This window comes from Lycium ferocissimum, unplaced genomic scaffold (assembly GCF_029784015.1).
Source record: "Lycium ferocissimum isolate CSIRO_LF1 unplaced genomic scaffold, AGI_CSIRO_Lferr_CH_V1 ctg285, whole genome shotgun sequence".
In the NCBI taxonomy this organism is placed as follows: Eukaryota; Viridiplantae; Streptophyta; class Magnoliopsida; order Solanales; family Solanaceae; genus Lycium; species Lycium ferocissimum.
The window spans coordinates 472,214-484,456 of NW_026724299.1; the positions used below are offsets into that span (position 1 = coordinate 472,214).

A 12,243-nucleotide genomic window follows, 5' to 3' on the forward strand; every position below is an offset into this window, starting at 1 on the left:
TTTAAGCTTAGTATTAGACGAAATTAAGGGGAAAATTAAATTCATTAAATGAACGTCAAGAATCAATTTAGTTCTTCATATATAGTTTATGCTTAATACTACTTTTTCTAAGTTAATATTGCAATTTATAGTACTTTTTGTATTTTTAATATCTAAATTTAATTTAAAATACAAAGTTGATCTAATTCAATTTAGCTTCATAATTAGTCAAATACTCTGGTGAAATAAAAAGTGTCACATAAATTAAAATCGAGGCAAGAGTAATTGGTAAGATCTAATAAATGCTCCAGTTGAAAACGTTAATATGGCTCCATAATTGCCTAAATTTTACTACATAATATGTATGATAACAAATAATGTAAAGGGTAATTTAATAATCCTTTATGTCCATAGTATATGGTGTTTTAGCTTGTGCTAGAAAGTAAGAAGCGTTACTAAATTATCTTAGTTAAATAGTACCAACGTAATATGATTTTTTGGTTATATAAAAATTCACTTATCTAAATAATAGGAAATTTTGTAAAAAAAACTATTAATACCTTCTCAATTATATATATAAAAAATATTCGAATTAAATTTAAAAGCTAAAATGCCATATAATATGAACCAATGGAAGTAAAGAGCAAGAAAAATTCACAAAAAGTTATTACAATTCAATATATAACTATTACATAAGCCCACATAAAAATTTACTTAAGATAAAAATGAGTCCAAAAAAGGAAATTAGGCAAAAGACAAAACAAATCCACATGTAGCAACACCATAGGATTAAATTTTTTGTGAAGACTACAAAAGCACCTCATTCCCTCTTATATTATAGTAGTAAAGTAAAGTGATACACCAATTACATAAGCTCACATAAAAATTTACTTAAAGTAAAGAATGAATCCAAAAAATGAGATTAGGCAAAAGACAAAATAAAGCCACATGTAGCAACACCATAGGATTTTAAAAATTTGTGAGGACTACAAAAGCACCTCATTCCCTCTTATATGTAGTAGCAAAGTAAAGTAAAGTAATACACCAATTACATAAGCCCACATAAAAATTTACTTAAGATAAAGAATGAGTTCAAAAAATGAGATTAGACAAAAGACAAAACAAAGCCACATGTAGCAATACTATAGGATTAAAATTTTTGTGAGGACTACAAAAGCACCTCATTCCCTCATAAAGATAGTAGTATAATATTATGAATAACTAGCTATTATAAAGCTTAATAACTATTCTTGCAAACAAAAGTCACATTGCAAGTTGCAAATAAAAGAAGGTAATACAAAAAGAGCGGGTTCTTGATAGATCTTTATGTTTTGGTTTTTCCTTAGCAAAGTCAAGTGTTCATATTCCAACTAGTTTCCGAATATCATGAAGACCAAAAAAAAAAAAAAAAAAACGAACATTCAAGATAGGCTCAACCTAAATTTTGCTCGTGATCGTAATGGTATAAGTCTGCTTGACTGTAAGACTGACTAGTAGAACAGAGACGAAAGTCGGACCATAGTGATCCAAGAGTCCCGTGTAAGGGCTCTCGCTCAACGGATCAAGGTAGTCATCATAAGGCCTTTCTTTTTACCATCCTAAACCGCTAGTGTAATTTAACAAATTACAACATGTTACTTACCTATATAAGTTACCTAATTGAGTAAACATTTCTTACAGTGTTAGCGGATAAAACTTAAACAGTGTTTAATATCAATTTTGTGCGTGCTCAGGGAAGTAACAAGTAGTCAAACTTCAAAGTGTGTATTTGGAGAGGTAACACTGGCCTATAAAAAGTTATGCACAAGGTCAACAAAATGGTGTCATGAATCATAATACCATTTGAAATTACTCAATTAACTTTGGGCCTCAAGGTATTATTAAAGGCAGAGCACATCCCTATGCATTGACCCAAACTGTGCTTAGGATTCTATCTCACATAAAAGGCTTCTATATAAAAATTCCAGCTATTTAATATTCCACCTCTACTGTTAAGCAAGCAAAGGTTTAAGACCAATTGACTCTATAGCATAGGGGCACATATGTTGTGTATTTGTCGGCAACATGCACAAACTCAAGGATTAAGGCATGCATTTAAAATCACTGTGTTTTTTATAACCATGGTATCCTAACTAATTTCTGTGACACACCTCGACTAATTTCATGGGGTACCTGTCTTCCCATCTTCCCACCAACACAGCTAGCCAGCTACCGGGTATCACTGTCCATCAAGGTTTATACACATGGGTACCACCTACTGTTTTTGCCTCCGCTGAGAAATGACCCTAGGGCCTCATGATTCTCAACCCGCTTCATTGACCACGAGGCCACACCCTTGGGTGCAAATTCGATATTATTGTGTTAAGACCACTCCACAAAAGTTAGCTTCACTTAGTCTTATAAGTCTGCAGTCTTGAGTGCACAAAATGGGATAAATACAGAGGATTCATACAACCAATACTAATTTGGATTGAGGTATAGTTGATTGATTAATAGTCTTGCGACGCCATAAGCTCGAGGCCAATTACAGAGACAATCACTATGTCACTGTGTTCATACAGCCAAATTGCAGGCAGCTAGCAGTTTGCCATATATCATCTCAAGACAGCAATGAGTAAGAAACTAGGCAAGCAGGTGATTGGAGAATATAAAACAGTACATAAATAAGGACAATGTTGAAGATTTCGGATATAAATATTTGACAACAGTTCCTAGAAAGTCAATAATTGCCATCTTAAGATGTCTAAAAGGAGTAGTTTAAAGAATGTACAACAATGCAACTGGAAAAGATAAAGTCAAGAAAGTATCTTGACAAACTCACCAGCCACCAAAAAGGCAGAATAATTTTTCTTCCAGGGACAGCTCGATCCACACTGGTATTCTTGCTCAAAGGTTTTTACGTCCTACCATGGAATAACCACTTTATCTTATTTCCATATACTTTGTGTCAACTATGTGTGATATGTGACAAAGTTCGTCGTCATACAATGTTGCTTCTGCAAAATCGATTAACATTTTCAATGAATAAAGTTTCTGTTCAATTCAAACATAAGAATAGAGTGTAAGAAACCAAATGAAGTACCAGGTAGATAAAGAAGCTTAATGAGTGATGAAATTTGCGGAAGTACACCAAACTCAATGGTCAATAAACTTTTTATTGCTCCTGTGATCTGTATATACGGAATGCAGCGATGCACATTGTGGCATTACCAAGAACTGTCAAAGCTGCTTGTAAAGCAACTAATACCTGAAACACGTGTCATTTAAAATCATAAACAAGATAAGAATTGTCTAAGAATACCGGGAAATGCTTCAAATGTGAAAAAAAGAAATATAAACAAGGACAAGCCACATGTGTATTGCCTTATGGTTTGAATGCTCAGCTCTTGCAAATATATTGAAGTCAGATTAAATTATGAAAAGAAGATAAATATTCTACTATCTCCGTCAAATGAGTGAAAGTGGAAGGCGAAACAAAATCCTTGAAGCATTAAGCCATTGTTTCCACTGTTTTTTTTTTTTTTTCCCAAACACTTGCTTTCAGATTAGTTGGTGGTTTGTTGCTTTCAGATTAGTTGGTGGTTTGTTTACAAGTTTATCACAACCCTTCGTATTACATCAAGTGAAATATGTCATTGTACGAGGACAGGAACCCCACCCCCCAACAAAATTCGCAGATGTGGTAAGGCTAAAGCAAGCAAATAGCACGCAGAGCTGGTAAGTATTCTTTCATAATTTTATGACAGAGCAATCCGTCTGGGGCCAAACCTTACGAACAACCGCAGCCTCCATAACTCAGGGATAATGGGTCCGCCCCTCTATCCTTCCCCACTTAAATACGAGGCTTAGTCATGTGACCTAAATCACAAGTCCCTCAACCTTTGCCACTTGAACTAAGCCCTTTTCGGGCGCAGTAGTTATGATTTTATCATTGAATTTCTGGAATAAGTTTCAGTAATTGATCATATATTATTTTTTCTTTCTTGTAACCTCCTAATATTCATTGCATTGGTAAAAATTCCTATTTTAGAGGAAATATAAGAATCGATCTAGTTACCTCAAGGGACTCGGAGTTGTAAAAGAAATGCCATGTGCAGGCACAAAATGCTCCACCTAGCAGGGGCACCTAGACCAAAAAGTGGTACAAATAAGCTGCTAAGAACCAATAAGATGGTACAAAAAGTAAGATAATATATGATCGCGGAAAACACTATAGCATGTAATAAGTTTTTAACCAAGACTCCGAAACCTCCAGAGCCTAGATCTCATTTCATTTCTCCCAAAAAAGGAAAAGGGATAAAAGTGTTGAATCGTGTGACCACCTCATCTAAATGCTTAAAATCTTAAACTTTTAGAGAAGGGATATATTTGTTTCGGTAATTGACAAAGGGGATATGAAATTTATTTACTTTAGAGCACTTTCCCATTAGCTTATACAACAGCAGTCACATGTCAATTATGATGATTAAGGAAGTTCATCGTAAAGGAGCCCAACTTCTTTTTGCTCACTGATGTAATTCCAGCATCCACTGGATGCAAACGTAATGAAACTTCTACTTTACCTGATAAAAAAAGATAATCAGTTATGACGATTAATTCCTTTAAAGTTCTAGAGTACAAACATGGAGCTGTTGGAAGCACCAAGAGGATCACCAGTAATTATCGATTCCCATCAGACATACTTGCGCATCAAACTGCTCTATAGGTATATTTCTCTTCTTTTATTCAAATTTTTATTAGATACATGGGAACGTAAGTAATGACAGGCAGATCTAAGATTTGAAGTTTATGCGTTCCTACGGCGACCTCAAGTTAATATACAATGGATTCACAGTTCAAATATTTATAGATATTTAATGAATTTCTTAATACATATGCAGGGTTTGGGCAAAAGCTATTGGGTTCCCGTGAAACCATAGACTGAGCTTTAGATCCGCCTCTGCATAAGTTTCAAGAGTTTTCACCTAATTGACACTTTTTCATGACATATAACATGATTGGCAGCGAGACTACCTCACTCGCACCTCCTTAAGCAACTGTAAGGACTTCATTTTTTAACACTTATTTCAACGGTTGATTTCACATCGATTAAGATGAAAGTTCCAAAATTCATAAAGAGAAAGGATGAAAGAGGCTAACTCCCGGTCAAAATATTTGACAGCCCAGTTATCTGGTTCATCAAAAATAATTCCTACTTGACAAATGCCATGTGAAACAGCATGGTTAAACAAGTTCGAGAAAGTAGTTCTTCACGTAACGGATAAAGTTAAGAAGGGGAAAGAGAAGTTTAATTTCCTTCATTCACTGGAGTATGACCTAGCATATTCAGCCTCTAACATAGAAGTCAAAAGAGAAGCTTAATTTCCTGTTTGTGCTAGTGTGATTGAGCACATTCAACTTAGGATGGAAATCTGGCACCCCCAATCTAGTTTGAGAGTCGACCAAACTGTTATGATGCAAACACTTAGTAGGCCTTTGGACATGCGATTTCATCTATTAGATGAAATCCCAAAAGGCATGATTTGGGATTCCAAATCATGATTTCAATTTTTTTAAATGTAAAAGTTGACCCATAAGTTTATAAAAATAGATCCATAAGTTGGTAGATATATTTACCAACCATTTATATCAAATATTAAAAGATCTACTAGTTGGTAGTATATTTATAACAAATTTACTCTTACCAAGCATTTGGGAAGATTATATTAAAGAGTAGTTACACTACAACTCATGTTCAATTTTCCATTTTATTGAACTAAAAGTCTGATCAATTGATGTTGCATTTTTTAGAAAGGTCTTCTAGTAGCGTATTAATTTTGTTATGAACTATGACTTGCTCATTTGGTAAGATTGTATAAGAATTAGGAAAATTTTGATGGTTTTCACAACTTGTGGGGTGTGGGGTTTTTATGTTTATAAGAAAAATACAACTTAAGAAATCCAAGTTGCACGTCCAAACATGATTTCAAATCATGTCCAAAAGGCTCCTCATGAGATGAAATCATGATGATTTGAAGCTGAAGTTTTGTTTGGACATGCAATTTGGATTTCTTAAGTTGTATTTTTTCTTATAGACATAAAAACCCCACAAGTTGTGAAAACCATCAAAACTTTCCCAATTCTTATACAATCTTACCAAATGAGCAAGTCGTAATTCATAACAAAATTAATCGCTACTAGAAGGCCTTTCTAAAAAATACAACATCAATTGATCAAACTTTAATTTAATAAAATGGAATATTGAACATGAGTTGTAGTGTAAGTACTCTTTAATATAATCCTCCCACATGTTTGGTAAGAGTAAATTTGTTATAAATATAATATCAACTTGTAAATCTTTTAATATTTGATGTAATTGGTTGGTAAACATGATTGGTAAATATATCTACCAACTTATGGATCTATTTTTACAATATATATCTTATGGGTCAACTTTTACATTTAAAAAAATTTGAAATCATGATTTGGAATCACAAATCATGCCTTTTTGGATGATTTGGGATTTACCTAATTTGTCAGTTCAAAACATACTACTAATTAAAAGACATATACTAAATACTAAGCATCAAAAGACAGAAAATATGTCTTTTAAACTTTCTTGTTGCAACATTTTCACAATTTGAAGGCTTTTATTTTCAGAAGCTTATTAGCTACTCAAACAGCACATCAATGGCCTTTCCTTTTTTGTACTCCCTCTGTCCCAATTTATGTGAAGCTCTTTCCTTTTTTGTCAGTCCCGAAAAGAATAACACTTTTCTATATTTAGTAACAATTTAACTTCAAACTTACCATTTTACCCTTCATGGGATGATTTATAACCACACAAATATTTATGACCAATTTTAGACCGCAAGTTTCAAAAGTCTTTCTTTCTCAGTCAAACACCTTCACATAAATTGGGGCGAAGGAAGTAATAGTTGTTGTATTTTTACAAACATACAAGAAGTTTTAGTACAACAACATACCCACTGAAATCCCACAATGTGGGGTCTGGGGAGGGTAAAGTGTACGCAGACCTTACCCCTATCTCGGAAGATAGGGAGGTTTTTTTCGAAAGACCCTCGGCTCAAGAGAAAACAAGACGAGAAAAGGTCAGATAAGCACAAGCAGTTCAAAGCAATATGAAAATGAAACTAATGAAAGCGAAAAAGTCATGATAAAGCAGTCTGAGAAAAAGAAGCAGCAGCTATCACAGATAAATAAGATAATCGAAGTACAAGAAACAACATATAGTAGCAAGAATCAAAGGACAATAGATTATTTATCAAAACTGCGACTACTATACAAGAAGTTTCAGTATGGAGCAAAAAAGGTGAGCATCTCAAAAGCCACCCCTTCCTACGACTTTCTTCAACTCATAAACCCCAACACCCTCCAAGAACTACCTTTCTTAACTACATATATACGCTCCCATAGACTTTCTTTTGACCACAACATCACATTGTACTGATATTTGTTTCCACTTGACTTTTAGGAAACAACATCTGAATAATGCTGAGGTAGATATGTATCATTTTATTGATTGTGGTAGTTTGGAGTGCAGTGCTTTTAGTGGCAAAGCAACAGCTTAGAATTAGAAACGGCTAAATGGACAAGGTGTTCAGACTAAATTATAAGACTTGAGAGATGGAGGGATAAATGCATATAATTGGTGCTGGTAAAAGTTCCCCTTCCCCATAAATAAACCTCCCTCTTGTTCATATTATCTTTTTGACAATGTTCAGATTAGCCGATGCCTATAGTAGATTGAGGCATTTTCCTTTTTACTATCCTAATGCTGCTTGCTAAGGAAATTTAAATGACTGAACAGTATTCCACCTGTTACAGAGAAAGAACAAATTGGAGGAGGCAAATTAAGAGAAAGAGGTCAAACATCAAGAAGAAGCGCCAAGTATCCAACCAAAGAGGATTGTGAGAGTCACGGATGCTCCGTGGGTAATATCAGTACCAATTATTGCTGAAAGTTTTTGGATATATGTGTCTCTAGATTTTATGGTTCAAACTCAATGACAAGTGATAAAGGGAAGGGTTGAAAGTTTGAGAGGCTAACTGAGTCACCCCAAACTACCATGGCCATCCGAGACGTAAGAGAAAAACAATGAGTTGGGAGGCTGAAATTTACGTGAGTTACATCTCATGCAATGCATGTACTTGATACTTCTTTTTCAACTCCTCGTATAGTTAATTAGCTATCACATGAAACTACAAAAGGCCTCAGATTTACTAACCTGCCATCTCATTCCACACTAATGAGCACCGGATTAAGATCATCTAATATAACAATCATGATCGTTTACACACCATCTGTCATGTGTTTTTACATATTATAGTTCTGTATAAATTTAGACAAACACATGGATATCAATGCAGACATGTATGCCATTGACATTTATAACGTATGTTGCTCGTATTGGCCAATGAGGGCACCTCAAAGCTGGAGAAAATCCAAGAAATTTTTGATGGTGAGAGTTGAGCCTGTGACTCTTTTGGTTATAACACCTTGACCTAACCTTTTGAGGTGCCCTCATTGGCCAATTCATGGTAATTTCGGAACATTTCAGAGCAGAAAGCACAAAACTTATCCAAAATTACGACTTTATGCATGTTAATGAATCAGTGTGCACAAAATTACACAAACTCTAAAATATTACTTTAACTCACCATGCCCCAAGAGAGTCCCTTCCAAGAAGCATTTCCAGACTTCTCACCATATTGCCAAACCAGAGCCATTGCAGTAACCCTTTTAAACAAAGTATTAGTGAGTCATTTCATTTAACACACACACACACAAAAAAAAAAAAAAAAAAGAGCGTACTCCTTCATCCTAATTTATTTAGCACTCTTTTTCTTTTCTGTCCATTCTAAGGGAGTGTCTGGTATGGAGGAGAAAACATTTTCCGAATTTTTCCATGTTTGGTTGGTTAAAATTTTTGGAAAATATTGTTTCTAGGAAAATAAGTTCCTGATATAAGTAGGGTAAACAAATTCCACAAGTAGTATTCCGCAGTGATTGTCTCCTTCCCACCCTCCCCCAATAGCAAAGGCGGGAATTTTTCTAAGAGTGTTCCAAACTGATTATGTACAAGTATAAAAGCTAATATTTGACTTATGTGCACGGTATAACAGCAAAGGATGTTCATGTAACCACCCTTTGGTACGCTTAGCTCCGCCCATTCCCTTCAACACACCTCGCCCCCACCCAGGGGCGGATTTAGAGGGTGGGAAGGCCGGGCAAAAAGGTACATTGTATATATAGGGTAATTTTATGTGTTTATACATATATTAACTTTTGAATACCTTGAACAAATGCAAAAGGTTAGCTCAAGTGGTCCGGAGTATTCAAAATTGTCTCTAGTTCGATTCCAGGGACAACATTATTTTTCATATTTAGCTTTTGTTGTTTTTTTGCGAACCCCTGAGTGAAATCCTGAATCCGCCACTGCCCCCACCACCCCCTTACTCCCCACCCACCCCATACTGGTTGTTTGCCTAAATTATGTCTAAATTTTTTTGACAATATTTTCTACTTACATACCAAACATCAGAAAATAAGTAAGAAAACCACTTATTTTTTGGGAAGGACGTTTTCCTTCATACCAAACACACCCTAAAAGTTGCAATCTTTCTATTAATCTTGCTAAATAAATCAAAAAAAGGGAGTACAAACTTTGTGTATAGCAGAGTAAATACCATTCAACAACGCTGGAAACATGAATAGCCCAAGTAGGTAAGGAGAGAGCATTAGAAGGTTCATTGAATTGTAAAGAAGAACCCATTACAGCTATTTCAGAAGCATTTGCAGTAGCAGGTCCTACCATTACTGTAGCTAAAGCAATTCCAGTGACCCCCAAAATAGTAGCTGCATTTTTCATGTTTTGAGATGAGCTGCTTTTAATTGTTGCTGAAAATTGGGATCTTTGTTTTGCAGAGATAAGAAATTTGGAATTAGTAGTGAATTGGGTTCGTTTTGGTTGAGGAAAAAGGGCCAATTTTGAGATTAAGGTAGGAACTGCCATAGCCGTTTGTTATTTGCTGCAACTGTCGGACTTACAGGTAAAGATGGTAGATAAGTCATAACTCAAGAATTGTTACTCCCTCGCCACCATTTGAGAGTTTGACTTTTTCTTTAACTTAATTTTAAATATAAATTTTTTAAATATTTTATAATAAAATTTATATATTTAAAAATTATATAAAATATATTATAAATTTACATAATTAATAATTTATAATATATGAAAAGAGTTAAAAAAAATCATAATCTATATGAAAAGAGTTAAAAAAAATCTTAATAAAAGAAAGAGTTGTTTGACTCCTCAAACTGATTAACCTTCAAACAAATTGCCATTGAGACATAAAATAGCACACTATGAAGACACAAAATGGCAATTTATTTGTAGATTGACCAATTTTGGAAGTCACACAATTCTTTCTATTGCTAGTCAAAGAAAGTTGTTTGATGGAGTAATTGCTATTTTACGTCTTAATTTATTTGATAGTGTGCTATTATTTGAAGTCAAATGTTTAAGTATTTTGTGATTATGGAAAAAAAATTATTATAGATTTCTAGGCAATTTTTAATTTATAAAGACTATTTCATGGATTTTTTTAAGGAATAAATGTATGATTTGACATAGGGTGTGATCGCTATGGAGGAAAATGTTTTTTTCACGAAAAATGTGTCCTTAAAAAATAAGTGAATTTCTTACTTATTTTCTCATATTTTTTAATTAGTGAAAATAAATAAATTTCTTGCTTATTTTTTCATGTTCAGTTAATTAGTAAAAAATATTTTTCTAAAAATAACCACCCAAAAATCCCACCCCAGCACCCACGCACCCCCAAACCAAATTCCACGCCCGCCCAACCACCATCATCATACACACTTCATCTTCATCCACCCCTGCCCCACACCACCACGCACCGTCTTGAAAATGCATGCATGTGGCCCCACGTAGCACCATGATGAGATAAGCAAAAGGGTAATTCGGTCAAGGCGTACAAATATTTACATGGCAGCTACAGTATGATTCCTTTTCAGTCATCTACTGTGCTCCAATTTTAACACATTTACGTCAATACCCTGCTGGGCCCATTCTGCAAAAGGTGGGAACCACAAGGCATTTGAGTGAAAGCTTCTCGTCTTTTTCGTTACTCTGAATCCATAAGAAACAACTATGCACTATAGAATATGATCTATTTTTGCACCCATAAAAGGTCAATTTTTTGCTGATTTTCAGATATAATTGTTCTAACTTATGTAAAAGCAGCTGAAATAAATAGTAGTACTTTTTTTATAAATAAAATGTCAACCACTTTAATGTTATAGTCTATTGATCAATCAAAGGCTTTCACTGTCAATTCGCTCATGTTTCTTTGAGTTATTTTGCCAGGAAAGAGAGAAACTTAGAGATAGAAAAGAATTAAGAAGAGAAAAGAAAATACAAATATAGCAGACAACTCCTTTTCTTGTCATCTATTCTCCTTGTACACAATAATTTCAAGTGTCTGTTGTTGCCAGATTATTCCCTTCTAAACATAAATTTCTCCTTTCTATATTTCTCACCAATAATTCATTCACTTTTTTTTATGTTTAGTATCAATATAATTCATTTTTAACCAACAATAAGGTAATAATTCATTCATCATTAATTGTACTTCCTCTCTTTTATTAAATGTGTTCTAGTTTGACTTAACGCAAAATTTAATAAAGCAGGAAAAACTTCTTATCTTAAAAAATTTTAAATTAAAAATATGTTAAATGTACCAAATGTCCCTTGAATCTTGTTATCTTAAGCAATCATATACACTAGATGTTGAATTAAAACGTAAAAAAATAACAAATGGGGGTATTCTGTGCTACCAGCTCGAAGCCTTATAGTTAGATTAAAAAATTATGTAAATTGTTAAGTCTTATAGTTTGACTTAACGCAAAATTTAATAAAGCAAAAAAAAACTTCTAATCTTAAAATTTTTAAATTAAAAAATATGTTAGATGTACCAAATGTCCATTGAATTTTGTTGTCTTAAGCAATCATATACACTAAATGTTGAATTAAAACGTAACAGAATAACATATGAGGTATTCTATACCAGCTCGGAGCCTTATAGCTAGATAAAAAATTATGTAAGTTGCATTTTGAGTCTTAAGAATCGTGTCCTGCTCCTGAATTGGTGCGCAAGCGAACTAAAAAGGATAACATACATTAATTAATAGTACTATAATAATGAATAATATTCAGTATAATATGAGAAAGCATATAA

At 33.7% G+C, this 12,243-nt stretch overlaps 1 protein-coding gene across 1 annotated transcript; it reads right to left on the reverse strand.

The window, feature by feature from the left end:
* Window positions 1–2,617: 2,617 nt before the first annotated feature.
* LOC132043785 (uncharacterized) lies at window positions 2,618–10,068 on the reverse strand. Its single transcript, XM_059434255.1, has 5 exons — window positions 9,670–10,068; window positions 8,641–8,719; window positions 4,037–4,105; window positions 3,062–3,226; window positions 2,618–2,975 (listed from the first exon to the last, which is right to left on the reverse strand). The coding sequence occupies exons 1-4, from the start codon at window positions 9,993–9,995 to the stop codon at window positions 3,134–3,136; spliced, it is 567 nt and encodes a 188-aa protein (XP_059290238.1). The 5' UTR covers window positions 9,996–10,068; the 3' UTR covers window positions 2,618–2,975; window positions 3,062–3,133.
* Between the last annotated feature and the right edge of the window lie 2,175 nt (window positions 10,069–12,243).

Excerpts from the sequence above, each read along its gene's own strand:
- LOC132043785 (XM_059434255.1), bottom strand. The coding sequence starts at position 9,995 with ATGGCAGTTCCTACCTTAATCTCAAAATTGGCCCTTTTTCCTCAACCA. Across the intron at positions 4,106-8,640 it reads AGGGACTCTCTTGGGGCATG|GTGCCCCTGCTAGGTGGAGC; the intron begins GTGAGTTAAAGT and ends TTTTTGGTCTAG. Across the intron at positions 3,227-4,036 it reads ACAACTCCGAGTCCCTTGAG|GTATTAGTTGCTTTACAAGC; the intron begins GTAACTAGATCG and ends CACGTGTTTCAG.